Source organism: Talpa occidentalis, unplaced genomic scaffold, assembly GCF_014898055.3.
Source record: "Talpa occidentalis isolate TD23 unplaced genomic scaffold, MPIMG_talOcc4v2.1 talOcc4.4, whole genome shotgun sequence".
Taxonomy (NCBI): Eukaryota; Metazoa; Chordata; class Mammalia; order Eulipotyphla; family Talpidae; genus Talpa; species Talpa occidentalis.
The window spans coordinates 124,218,888-124,233,574 of NW_023604295.1; the positions used below are offsets into that span (position 1 = coordinate 124,218,888).

Consider the following 14,687-nt stretch of genomic DNA (forward strand, 5'->3'; position numbering starts at 1 on the left):
AACTCCACTCAAACATATTGAATCCAAAGCGCAAGGGATAGGCTTTATGATTTCTGTAGTTTACATTTCATAAACTTTATAAGCTGTCTAGGAGATTTTTAATGTGCATTCTAAGTTTGGAAATCTCCTTTATTCAAAATGCATCTTTTACTAGACCATCAACTATTAGTTTGAACTTCTATTCATGTTAACTTTTCTCTTGGAGCAGACTTGAAATTGAAGGTGAAATTTAGTGTATTTTTAAATTTTGATTGCTAAAGATGATTTAGATGTTTAGGTTCTTAGAGAAATTCTTTTTTTCCTGGATGTCAGGTTTTATGTTAATAAATATTTACAAATTGATAATTATCATTCACTATAAAGTATAAGGAAAATGTTTTAAATCCTCCTTTTAAAATCTTACAGTAAATGCTCATTGATTAACTAAAACCAAAAAACAGTGAGACTTTTTAAAAATGTTCTTATTTTAGATATGTTCCAGAACAAAAAGAACACAGATCCCAGTTTAAGAGAGGTTTCATGCAAGGGCATGTAAACAGACAAGAAAAAGAAGAAAAAGAAGCAATGTATAAAGAACGTTGGCCCAATTATGTAAGAGAACTGCGAAAAAAGTACGTTTATTTTGTTTGAAAGAGAACCTAGAGGCTCAAAGACTAAAACAAAATATAGTGATTGTCTTGTTGACTTTGCATATGTTTAAAGAGAGTATTGCAAGTCTCATATTCCAGCTGGAGAATATACTGATACAGCTTGTAAAGATTATTATTATTCCAGTAATTCTGTCTGTTGATTATATACTTTCATTTGCAGATCAAGTTAATTTTAAAGATTTTATATCATGCTAAGCGTGAGGAGTCTTTACTACATATTTCATGACTTTCTATTTAATTTTGATAGATATTCTACAAGTACTGTAGATGTTTTAGAAATGATGGATGATGATAAAGTTGATCTGAATTTGATTGCTGCCCTTATTCGACACATTGTTTTGGAAGAAGAGGTTAGTGTTTTTTTTTTTTTCTTTCCTTCAAGTGACATAATTTTATACCAAAACCATGAAAAAAGAAAAATAATTTTTAAAATATGTTTTAAAAATAGCCAATGGAAGTAATTTTTTTTTAAGATTTATTTATGCATACAAGAGCTGGGATACAGGTCAGAGGTGCGGGGGCTAAGAGGATTCACCACAGACAGAGTGGGGAACAGAACAGGCAGACTGACTGAAACACACTGCTGAGGGGAGCAGCGGGTGAGATAGGAGAGGTTTGCTGCACCATGTGGGTTGCTCCCTGGCTGGCCAGGGATTGAACTCGTGCTGCAGAGGCTGCGATTGCTTCATAGTGCTGTGCTTAACCCCTTGCACCACCAGGCCCTCAATGGAAGTAATTTTTTTTTTTTGACAGTGAAAATAAGAATCTTAAAATACCTAAAGGTTTAGGTATCTTATTTGAAGGAAAGATTAAACAAATGAAATACCTGGGTTGTAAGTTATATTTTCTTAGAAATGAGCTTGTATTCTTTACCAGTAAATTAAAATTATCATGTACTTCTATCATTTTAATGGCATAACCATGCACAGAATTTTACCTTAGTTCTTTTGTAATGACTATTCCTTCCCCCCTGGCAGGATGGTGCGATATTGGTCTTTCTTCCAGGCTGGGACAATATCAGCACTTTACATGATCTTTTGATGTCACAAGTGATGTTTAAATCAGGTATTGTAGAAATATATCTTACTGCAATTCCAAGAATAGTACTTGAATCATAGGTAACAGTTTTTGCCCCTGTCATTTGAAGAAGTATTACTTCAAAGGTCATCTCAGTTTAAGAATCTTAAGTTCTAGGTCACAGATAAAGATAATCTGTATGTAATGAAGTTCTTTATGTGGTATAATTGTGAGAAAGTTTTGTATCCATTCCTAAATTTGTCTAGTAAAGTGGAGGCTTAAAGATAAGATGTTGGCATTTGAGATTACTTGATTTTTCCTTCATTTAATTGGGCAGAAAAGAAGTTTGAATTTATCCTTTAGCCCAGTGTTTGTCAGCTCTGACTATACAACAGCAACACCGTGGCATTTCTATAAAATTCAGATAACAGACCCTATCCACTCCCCAAGTCTAAGGATGTGTCCTGAACATCTGAAGTACTTAAAAATTCCTCAGGTGATTTTAGTTCTGTTTGAGATAGAGAACCTCTTATGTTTAGGTAAATGCATGGGCACATGCATTCTTTCTATAAGATTTTATTTAAAGAATTTTCAGGAATCATTATTAACTTAAATTTAGTAAAATACAAAGCAAATTCTAGTTAGTATTTTCTAGTTCTGACTATAACTGCTAACTTTGTGGAAGTGCTTATGATACTTTTTATTCTTATAAGACTCTTAAAAATTATTTTGATCTAGTTGTATTAGCTAAGAAAGTAAAGATCTGTTTTTCTTTGTTAAATCACATGGTAATTGCTTGAATTATTTACTATTCTCAAGCTGGTAAAAGATTTTTATCTAATTACTATGACTTATCCTTGTTACTTGTTACTTTAAACTTAGAGAATCATAATGAATATCATATACCATTGACTTTTTGGACCTAATTTTTTTTCCTATTTAAATAACAGCTGTTAATATGTTATTCCTATAAATATACTAGCTTGCATCTCTAAAAATAAAAGTTCCTATATAACCAAAATTCCTCTTAAAATTTAATTTTTTTAATTTTCAGACAAGTTTCTTATTATACCTTTACATTCACTGATGCCTACAGTTAACCAGACGCAGGTATGCTTTTAAATTTTATACTGTATTTCAAACTAAGGAGGACTGCTTGTGTATTTTGCACCTTTTCAAATAGTAATCCTTATAAAAAGTACTTTTTTGGGTATTTTTCAAATGAGTCTTCAGAGGGTGATTGCATAAAAACTTGAATAACAGAGGGTAATCCAGAGATCAAATTAGCTTTGTCTGAATTAGGGAAAAGTTTAAAGATTGGTTTCACCAATAACTTGCTTGGGTTTCCTGAATAAAAGAAAAAGATATGTGAGTACCAGTAAAAGGCTCAACCTAGAAATTAAGTAATCTATGACATACTGTAACTTGATGTTTGAGATTTTGACTTAACAGAATTGGTCTATTTGCAAGTATGAGATTTTTTTTATCAATACTGGATTATATTCTTAAATGTTTTGACTCTATTAGCTCTAGGGATTTACCTTACTAGAATGGATCCTGCATGTTTAAAGACAAGTTAATTTTTTGGACTTAGTACTTACAGGCACTGGTAAAATGAGATGGATTTGAAGGTCTACCTTATTTTCTAGTTTATCCACTTGTTTCGTCCCAGAATATCAAGACTTTTTTTTAACTCTACTAGTACCTTAACCCTAAGTAAGGCTTTGCCAGCTGATTTATATACAGAGTGTATACCTGAAGGAAAAGATAGAGCCAAAGACTACATAAGAGTATTCAGTGGAGTACTTCCATCTCTGATACCCTAGTTGTAAGTTACTTACTCCTTTGGTAGAGAATAAATATGTGAGTAGCCTGGGAAACAACTTTTTCTCAACTGATTTCCTTTTTTTATAAGTGAGAGAGTAAGTTTTTGCAGTTTATTGGGGTGGGGGGGCAGGAGGCAAGTAGTACTTGAATTTCAAGTACCACATCATATGCTAGTTACTTTAGTAGTTTAGCCAAGTGGTATTTGTCTCCCTACTTGCATGTTTTTGTCCTCAGTGGCATGGTTTGTAGTATTCAGCATTTGAAAAGAATTTTAATTTTTAGATCATCTTATTTCAAGTGCTATAAGTTGGTGTAGCCAGATATCTTTCATTCAGATGAGTTAGACACCTGCTTGGTAGGTTGTTGCCCTTAACCATAGTTCCTGGTAATTCATAATTCTTAACTTTAAACTTAAGATATTTATGCTGTCCATCTTCTGTTAAAAATATTCTGTAAGTTGAAATGACCATGTTAAATTTAAAATCTTGTTTGTAATAAAGTTTTGATATCTGTAGGGGATTTTTATTTTGAGAAAGGGGACTTTATAGTAATGAAATATATATTTATAAATAAACATCTTTACAAATATATCTATAAATATTAGATTCATATGTCAATGAATGAACACAGAATGCTAAAGATGAATAGTGTCTAAAGGAATTCTTCCAATTGGAAGAATACTGTATCAGAAACTAGTGTACTTTAGGAGTTTTGATGTATTTATTCTTACAGGTATTTAAAAGAACCCCTCCTGGTGTTCGGAAAATAGTAATTGCTACCAACATTGCAGAGACTAGGTAAAAATTATTTTATATATCAACTACTAGTGATTATTTTAGTTTGAGCCCCATAAATTATTAATTTTTTTCTTTATAAGGTACTAAGCAGTTTCTTAAAAGTGGTAATTTTAATATAGTCCTGGCAATGAGCATAGGTTTTCTTTTTTACTAATGTTTTAGCCTTTTTCAGTAAGTCTTTCTTCCAGTAGTATTTTTCAAAAGAAGCATGGGAACGGAAGTTAATTTTTTTTTTTTTTTTAATTTTTATCATTTTCTGGTTGGGGTGGTATTGTTTGGTAATTTGCTCATTGATTATTTACAGTCTTCAAATTTTTTCATTTAAAACAGTTTTCCTTCCCTCCCTCAGTTCTGTTGATGTTGTCTGGTTTTTTTTAATTTTGTCCATTCATCTGCTTTGTCCCTTATATTGCATATCTAGGTGAACTGATCCAATATTTATTTGTCTTTCTCCTTCAGATTTATTTTGCTTCATTAATCCCCTTGAGTTCATTCCATTTTTTGCAAATGGCATCATCTCCTCTTTCTTTATAACTGAATTAATATTCCATTGCGTATATGTACCACATCTTCTTTAATCGTTTATCAGTAGACACTTTGGTTTTTTCCTTATCTTTGCAATTGTATATAATTCTGCAGTAAACATGGTCCGTATAACTCACTAAGGTAGTTATTTAATGTTCTTTGGCTGGGTATCCAGAAGTGGAATTGCTATATTGGTATTTTTTATCTTTTTTTTAATTTTGAAAAAGCTCCATTTTTCCAAAATGATTGCACCAACTTAGTTCTCATAAATTTTCTTCCATTGTCTTACAGACACTAATGTGTAGTGCAGTCACGGTGGTTTTGTTTGTTTGTTTGTTTGTTTTAAACAGAGCTCTAAAATCACTACTCTAGGTTAATGGGCTTTTGATACATTTTTAATACTTCATATATTCATTTTCTAAACAGCATTACCATAGATGATGTAGTTTATGTGATAGACGGAGGAAAAATAAAGGAGACACACTTCGACGCGCAGAACAATATAAGTACAATGTCTGCTGAATGGGTTAGTAATGCTAATGCCAAACAAAGGAAAGGTCGAGCTGGAAGGTAAGATGAACCCTTTTGTCTAAACTTTCAAAATTAAAAAAAAATATTGTAAGATGTGTTGCTGACATTGTTTACTGGATTTGCCTTTCACTACAGCACATTTTTAATTGGAAAAGTTTGAATCATAGTTTCTTTAGAAAAATATTTTTCTACCTCTAATTCTTCAGTCTGCTTAACTAAACTTATTATCTTTTATTCTTATTAATTACAATTTTTTCCCACTTTTTTAAGCATATATTACAATAATAACTACAAATACTGTTTGAATATCAGATCATTTAATCCTTATCAAGGGGATAACTTGATAGGGCAAGACTGGAGTTTTCTCATGCAGACTTATCACTGCTGGACATTGACTCAAAAATATTTACCGTAATGGAGGAGTTTTGGCATGTTGTTATATGTGAATATAAACACACTAGGCTTCAGGTCTGATTCACAGAAGAGTTATGAAAATAAATGAAGTGTTATATTTTATCCAGTTCTTCATCCCCATTTTGTGGAGTTTAAACAGAATACATTGTTTGAATTCAAATGGAAATAATTCCCTTGTAGGATAGCACATATAAGTGCCTTCAACAAAGCCTGTTTAGATTTACAGTTATTTTGTAGATCAGAGCAAATATCATATGATTCTCAGTGGAGGTATTTTTGTTTTTAGTTTCTACAGGCATGTTATGTAATAGATGATGTGCTTTAATTAGTAATGAATAATATTTTATTCTCACAGGTAAAGGGTATCCCTTTCTGTAACAGCAGGAGCCCATTGAGATATTTCTTTTTGAAAATACACCAGTACCCTCACCTCTTACATCCATATTGAGCATTGTGCTAAGAAATCATGCATGCCACAAGTTGCAAACAATAAAAGGAATTTTCCCGCACCCTCTGAGAACTCACTAAAAAGTACATATTTTACAGCTTTTTAATAATAATATAAGTAGGATAATGTACTACCAAGATATATGACAAAGTGCTCATGAGATATTTCAAGGTTAGCCTAAGTAGATTGCTGTTATAGGCCTGCAGTCTGTATCTATAAAATAAAAAGAGGGAACCAAAATATGGGAGTTTGGGGGTATGAAATCTTGTATTTCTTAAACCTTGGACATGGGGAAAGTGGGTTAGGGTTATTCCAAACAGATGAGAAGGAATAAATGAGTAACAAAATGAAATAATTGAGCAAATTAGTTATGACATGGCTTATAAAAAATACATATTGCTATGTTTTTCTCTGAAGTTCTAAGACCTTATTGACAGCTCTCCCCTTTTTTTTCCTTTGTTCTTTTTTAGAGTTCAGCCTGGTCATTGCTATCATCTGTATAATGGTCTTAGAGCAAGCCTTCTAGATGACTATCAGCTGCCAGAAATTTTGAGAACTCCTTTGGAAGAACTTTGTTTACAAATCAAGGTAAAGTAGGTGGGAAAGCTAAGTAACTAAGTGGGGCTGGGTTCTACTTTTCATCACTTTAAAAAACAAAAAACATGGATTAATCTGGAAGAAGGAATTAACACCAGGCATTTGTTTTTTTGTGTGTGTATGTGGTAGCAAACTGTGTTTTAACTTACTTCAAACAGATTTTAATCTGTCCTGCTCTTGATCCCGGCCTGTCTTTGAATCCCAGATCCTCCCCTGACAAGCTAGTCATGTTATACTGAGCAAATTATTTAAATTAATCTCAGAAAATTCTCAGAATACACAGGCATTTAGTAAGTTCTCAGTAAATGTTAGCTATCATTATTACATCTTAAGATGTTGTCTTTCATTATAAACTACTTACCCTTTTTTTTCAGCATTTTACGTATTTGATATAGTTATTTAGCCTTCTTAATTTTGATAATTGATAATCAACTTGTTCCAGATTTTCACCAGCTACTTTTCTCCTTAGACTACTGGTAGAAAATAGTCTATTGGCCTTTTAACTCATTTTTATAGACTCAAAATACCATTTCAACTTATTTTGGTGAAATAGCTAATCTGAAAATCATGATAGGTTTGACACTCTGTGTGATTGGCATGACTAAAGTATAATGTCAGTATATATTATATGTTAATTATAATATGTTAATTATTTAACATATAATATATAACATATAAAACATATAATATGTTAATTATTTAACATATATAGTATATATGGCATATAATATGTTAATTATTTAACATGTATGTTAACATATATAATGTTAAATATGTTAAAATATAACAATAATTATTTAACATATATAATATATGTTAACATATATTATATGTTAATTATTTTTATCTCCCCCCCAGATTTTAAGGCTTGGTGGAATTGCTGATTTTCTGAGTAGATTAATGGATCCACCATCAAATGAAGCTGTGTCACTCTCCATAAAACATCTGATGGAACTGGTAAGTTTGATTATTTGAAAAAATTCTTATAGTGTTATAACATGTAAGCCCAGTAATTATAAAATTTACTGTTGTCAGATTTGATTCACTATTTGACTGTTCAGCTTAGCATAGAAACTTTGCTTTAGAAAATGTAAAGTGATATCTTTGTGTTGTTCTTATCATACTGGGAGGCTTTGACACCATTTTTCATTTTCAGTTTTTGGTAGGCTTGATTTAAAATTACATAAAATTTTGAGCTCATTTAATTTCTTTGTCTATATATATATAAATATATATATAAATTATATATTCTTGAAATGAATTTTGTTTTTCTAGTCTTTCTAATATTCTTCGTTGTTTTTTTTTTTGTCAAATTCAAGTAACAGCAATTGTGTGGACATCTTAAAAGTCATATTTTTTTTTTATTTATTTATACAAGCACTGGGTACAATCAGAAGCGCGGGAGGGTGAGAGAATTCACAGGAGCCAGAGCGGGGAATAGAACAGGCAGACTGACGAAGTACACTGCTGAGGGGAGCAGCGGGCGCGGTAGGAGAGGTCTGTGCGCCATGTGGAACCCTTGCCAAGGGCTGGGGATCGAACCGGCACTGCAGAGGCTGCGGGCAGCTTCATAGCTCAGCACTCAACCCCTGCGCCACCGGGGAGGCCCATATTTTATATTTTTGAAGGAATGCTACAAGTGTTTTTTCTCCACAATGTCTTACTCTTTTCTCTCCTACTCAATCTATCATTATACTCTTACAGCTTTATTTCCTTAGAACAGTGTTTTCTGGTTTCTTTTGTTCTTTTAGGAAGTCAGTCTTTTGAGAAATTTGTTCCAATGTATAAGTCAAGTTGAGAGACAGTCTGTGCGAGACCTCACTGAAAAACACATAGGACTGGTTTAGAGTCAGTGCCAGAGGGGAGTGAAAGGAGCTGTACGTCCAGTGTAGTAGCCACTACTCAACATGTAACTACTTCAATTTGAATTTCTAATTACATTAAAAATTTAATATCTTTTATACCCCACTTTTCAGATGTTCATAAGCACATGTGACTAGTGGCTGCTATTGTGGACAGCACAGAAATGGAACATTTGTGCCAACATTTTGTTGATTAGTGTTGAGTTAGGGGATGCTAAAGATGTATTTTACATGCATTGGTTTTATTTTTATCTAGTTTTAAATTTTTAAATTTATTTTTGCATGGAACTGGGGTATAGGCCAGAGTTGTAGAGGTTAAAGGATTCACCAGAGACAGGGTGGGGAACATAACAGGCAGATGTCCTGAAATACACTGCAGAGGGAAGCAGCAGGCAAGACAGGAGAGGTCTGCAGTGCCATGTGGGTCACCTCCCTGGCTAGGGATCAAACTCGTGCTGCAGAGGCTGCGGATAGCTTCACAGTGCTGTGCTTAACTCCTTGCACCACCAGGGAGGCCCCACTTCTATGTAGGAATTTTATGTCTTTTTCTTCTTTTTAAGATTTATTTCTCAGTGGTATTTTAGAATTCTGCTTTTTAAAAGTTTTAATTTTCTTATTAATCTGATACATAGAAATGAAACTGTTTATTCTAATAATTATATGCAGATTTTCCTGCATACACAGCACTATAGTTTTGTTCTTTTCCAATCATCTGCAACCCCTGATCTCTCTTAGCTTCCTGTGTCACATGCCTCATGAACTACTAGAATCTATACTTGTGTATTCCAAATATATAAGTGTCTTTTTTGTTTTATCCACAGTTCTTATACTATACTGGGTGGTTTTCTCTCTTAGAATGTTTTATTTCTCTTATTTTTCTTCTAGCACTTAAGATAAAGCCAAGTTGTACATTAGTTTTTGTTTTATTTAAATTGGTTTCTGCCTTTTTCTGGCCTTAAAACTTACGGTTTGATAAAGAAAACTAAAGCTGAGCACTAGTAGGTCATTTTGGGCTTTAGAGACTGAGACTTGCCTGTTTTGTTGTTTCTTTTCAGTGCAGACTAAAATATATTTAAATGTGCTGCTTTGCAATGTGCATTTTAAACATAAACTCTTACTTTACAGAATGCTTTGGATAAACAAGAAGAATTGACACCTCTTGGAGTCCACTTAGCACGATTACCAGTTGAACCACATATTGGGAAAATGATTCTTTTTGGAGCTCTGTTCTGTTGCTTAGATCCAGTACTCACCATTGCTGCTAGTCTCAGCTTTAAAGATCCCTTTGTTATTCCACTGGTAAGAAAGATACGAAAACATCATTTTCATATGTGATGTGGCTTAGATATATTTTCCATTAGAAAATATTCCATCATTCCATTAGAATGATACTCTCTGTTATATAGCATAGAACAATTTCAATTGCCTTTATCTGTCATTTTTTAAGGGAAAAGAAAAGATTGCAGATGCAAGAAGAAAGGAATTGGCAAAGGATACCAAAAGTGACCATCTGACAGTCGTGAATGCATTTGAGGTAAGAATAACTTGTTCTGGATTGTGACAGTTTATTCAAATGAAAGCTGTTAATAAAATAGGAAAATAACCTTTTAAAATTTGTTATTGTAGGTGTGAGAAATAAATTGCTATATGAAAATGTTTAGTTAGGTAAGCATATGAAAAGAATTGTACATTATTTTTCAGTTTTAGGATAGCTCATTCACCCATTTTATTTATCCTTTAGAGAAGTCAGTCTGTATTTGTATTTTGAGAATAGAACAAATAAAAAATTTTTTCTTAATTTCATTTGCTGTTATTCATTTGTGTCTCGTTTTTATTGACATTCATGACAGGTCTCTTTCTGTTTATTAGTGAGCTATACCCATATTCAGATTCAGCATTCTGATAGATTGTCATAATTATGTGTATTCAGATTAGAGAAACAACTCTTCCAAAAGTCAGGATTATCTGAGAATATTTGTAACCCATCTTTGCAAAATTTAAATGTACTTTGGTTTAGAGAGATAGCATCTTCTTACTGTAGTACTAGACTAAGTTTTACATTAAATTTTATGGGAAAGTTTATTTTTCTCTGCGCTTATTCGGTATTATTTTTCTATCACTGTGCCTAGCTCCCCTCCTCTAGCTAAAGGAAAAAAGAGAAACATTTGTGAAGTTGAAAGTATGAAACATCTTTAAAATTTTCGCAATGGCATATTTTTTTTTTGATTACTATTTTTCAACTGTGATGTCATTTTGTGTAAAAATATGCATTGTTACTATATAATTTATTTGTATACTATATAATTTATTTGTATAAATAAATTATATACAAATATAATTTATTTTTATACACCATGGAAATCCATGGTGGTTGTTTCAACAACATGATCATGGGAATTTTATGGTTTTTATTTTTACATTTTTATGTTTTTAATTTTGCATATTTCAGAATTCCTTGAGTTTTTGTACAAAGAAAGTAATAGTAATTTGATGCAAAAATAAAGATAAACTAGTAAGCATTCCTTGCTTTGGGTAACAACATTAATTTCCTTTCAATGCCCTGTAGGGTTGGGAAGAAGCCAGACGACGTGGTTTCAGATATGAAAAAGACTATTGCTGGGAATATTTTCTCTCTTCAAACACACTTCAGGTAAAATAGTGACCTTTTTTGTAATTGCATATTAACTTTTTTATTTTTTATTTTAGTAACATTGGCTATATTTTAGAAATATAGGATCCCACCCTTCAGTGTTGTACTGAGGCACACCCAGCATCATACAGAGGACCCCTAGTCCGCCTGCATAATCCATGGTACTCCCTCCCCACTTTGTTCTTACCTCCCTCTGGGTGTCTCAGTTCTTTAGTTAGTTTTCAAGGGTTTTAAGTTTCACTTTGTCCAACCCTTTGTTTGGTTTCTCTGTATTCCATATGTGTGACACCATCTGGTATTTTCTCTTTCTGATTTATTTACTTGACTTTTTGAAAGTAATTCTTATATATGTTAGATTAGTAAATATACAAATCCTTTTTTGTACAGCGATATCTGTAGCAAAAAGTTAAAAATTGTATGAATTTGTCTTAGGAAGGTGAATTATTGTCCAAATAATAGAAGAGACATTTATTAACTCAACTGCAATAAAATAAGAAAAGATGCAAAATGTTATATACACCAACAATGTATAAAAGAGGCAAAATTCCAGAGTATAGTGGGAAAGTGCAATAGGCCTTGGTTCTTGCCCCACCTTGTGTTTGCCATTGTGATGATTCAAGCTGAAATTTTTTTTTTTACAATTCACCCATTTATTTTTTTTAATTTAATATTTTTTTTTATTTTTACATCATTGTTCATTTTTTAAACAATATTTGCTTCTCCCCACCCCCTCAGGTGTAGTCCCCATAGTTTCCTTCACCAGTGTACCAACACACCATCACCTCAGTCCCCTGTGTTCCTCCCTCCCTCCTGCTGATCCCTCTCCCTCTTCCTCCCCTGCAATATGTCTCTGATTTGTAATTGTCTGTTTTTGCTTTGTTGTGTTTTGTACTGTTATTATTTTTTTACACTGATGTCTTATTTGGTTCCCCTATATTCCTGCTATAAGTGAAATCATCCGATATTTTTCTTTTTCCTCCTGGCTTATTTCACTGAGCATAATTCCTTCTAGTTCCATCCGTGTTTCTGCAAATGGAATGAGTTTATCTTTTTTGATTGCTGAATAATATTCCATTCCATATATGCCACATCTTCTTGATCCAGTCATCTTTTTTTGGGCATTTGGGTTGTTTCCAGGTTTTACCTATTGTAAATAGTGCTGTAATAAACGTAGGTGTACAGGTATTCTTTTGAATCAATGGTTTTGTGTCCTTTGGGTAGAACCCTAGTAGTGGAATTGCCTGGTTGTATGGTAGGTCCATTTTTAGCAGGTTGAGGAATCTCCACACAGCTTTCCATAGTGATTGGACCAGTTTGCACTCCTACCAGCAATGTAAGAGAATTCCTTTTTCACCACATCCTCGCTAACATTTGTCGTTCAAGCTGAAAATTTTAACTGGTACTCCTAAAATCAATTTTAAAATATCAATTAGGGTGAGTGGTGAGTATCTTTAGTTTAACTTTCAGATAGGTATCTTTATCTTTACCTGTTTGATAAGCAAGAAAACACAGTACAGGATGTGCTACACAAGAGGGAAGTGAACAAATAAATAGGGTAGTTACATTGGGTTGTCAGAAAAGTCATGACATATTTTTTCTGTTTTTCAAGCAAAAATGTGTCTGCCGCGGACCAGCACAGCAGTAGACGATGAGGCCGTCTCAGGGTTGAGAGACTGCGTAGGGTGGTCAGGGATTCGATTAAAGAAATGACAAACAGACACACTTCAAGAGAGAGTGTAAATCTGAGTGCGCCTTTATTAAGCTAGTGGTCAGTATATATATGTTTTTTCTAAAGGCATAGGAACAGTGAACATCAAAGAGATCAGTTTGCTCATAGTCTTAGCTTAATTGACAGGGCAGTGATTTATGTCTGAAGTTACATCTGGACCTAGCCTCATTCCTAATTGGACAGGCTATAAATTCTTTCTACTGTTCTATATAATTATTTTCTAGTTGCACTAACTATCACTATTACTCATTTTTACTCATAATTAATTGTCATGGGTGAATTTATTTTATAATGCAGTTAATATCATAGGTACTAAAGTCAAGCACATAATAGAAAGATTATTAAACTAACAATTCTATTATTACACAGTGTTTAGTAATGTTTCATTTGGATTAGCCTGTTTATTAAATTATGTATGTTTTTTAATTAGCAATCAATGACCAGAAAAAGGAAAGATTTTAGAGAGACAGTTGTAGCAGAATAAAGTTTGTGGGCCTTGAGAAAGCGAGATAAGGTTCCAGGTGGTCAGCATTTCTTTTAATCATCTTTGTGGCAGCTTCTGGTGGTCATTATCTCTTGGCAGGCATTCGGCTTCTCTGCATCTTAGGGAGTTTGCTGTTCTCCTCCTGCGCGCATGATTCCTTGCCCACGCCGGACCTCAGGGACCATGGCAACAGCCATTAGCCCTGAAGGTCACTGCAGGGGTGGGGTGCAGCATGTGTCATGACTTTTCTGACAACCCAATATAACAAACCTTAATGTCTACGTTGGAGAAGTGAGCTCAAGTCAATGGAATAGGAATATCCTCACATTTTCCTAATAGATGTTCATTTCAGCTGTGTGTCACTAACCTATTCCTAGACATTCAGCATATCTACAAGGTGGTAAAAGAATCAAGAATCTAGCACATCTAAGAAAATTGCCCAAACTTTAACAAAATGGCAGGGGAATATTCATAACTCTGAACAATACTGTAGACAAAGGGGGAAAAAAGGTAACACAACATGTCTCAATAGAAAGTACTTTAAACTGCTTTATAAGAAGGAACAGTTTAAGGAGAACATGGACTCAGTAAAACAAAGGTAAGAAAATAGATTAATATAATGAATGAAAAGACTGCTGCGCTAAAAAAAACAAAAACAAATTGAGATCAAAAGAATTGCACAAAGTGCAAATCCTTAAAACAAATTATTGCCAAAGAAGAAAGGTATGAGGTAGAGTTTAAAGATAGGGTTCCAAAAGAAAGGGGGAAAAAAAAATAAAAGGCAATAAGAAGCAGTAAGTACAAAGCTTACAGACAGGAAGACATTACAGGACCATCATGAAGATAATGGGTGTCTATATAAAAAAATCAAGTGTCATTGAATGTGTGTATTCACAGATATTTATAAAAACAATTTTGTGAAGTAGAAAAATAAATGAACTACAAATATGAAAAGATGACTGCATCCAAGTATTATTTGACAATATTATATTCAGTCAAGATACTGAATAGTAGGGGCTTCCCTGGTGGTGCAGGAATTAAGTCTCAGTGCTGTCAAGCTATAGCCAGGCACTGCAGCCTGAGTTCAATCCCTGGCTAGGGTGGTGACCCACATGGTGCAGCAGACCTCTCCTGTCTCGCCCACTGCTCAGCAGTA

The 14,687-nt window shown here is 33.2% G+C and overlaps 1 protein-coding gene across 1 annotated transcript in view; it reads left to right on the forward strand.

The window, feature by feature from the left end:
* The window catches only part of DHX36 (DEAH-box helicase 36), a 39,933-nt gene that overhangs the window by 17,590 nt on the left and 7,656 nt on the right, over nt 1-14,687 (forward strand). The window contains exons 10-20 of the mRNA XM_037526253.2: nt 471-611; nt 898-1,000; nt 1,628-1,715; nt 2,722-2,777; nt 4,227-4,291; nt 5,243-5,386; nt 6,680-6,797; nt 7,665-7,763; nt 9,794-9,967; nt 10,116-10,202; nt 11,235-11,318. Coding sequence (XP_037382150.1) covers nt 471-611; nt 898-1,000; nt 1,628-1,715; nt 2,722-2,777; nt 4,227-4,291; nt 5,243-5,386; nt 6,680-6,797; nt 7,665-7,763; nt 9,794-9,967; nt 10,116-10,202; nt 11,235-11,318 — 1,159 coding nt within the window. The remainder of the gene's footprint in view (nt 1-470; nt 612-897; nt 1,001-1,627; nt 1,716-2,721; nt 2,778-4,226; nt 4,292-5,242; nt 5,387-6,679; nt 6,798-7,664; nt 7,764-9,793; nt 9,968-10,115; nt 10,203-11,234; nt 11,319-14,687) is intronic.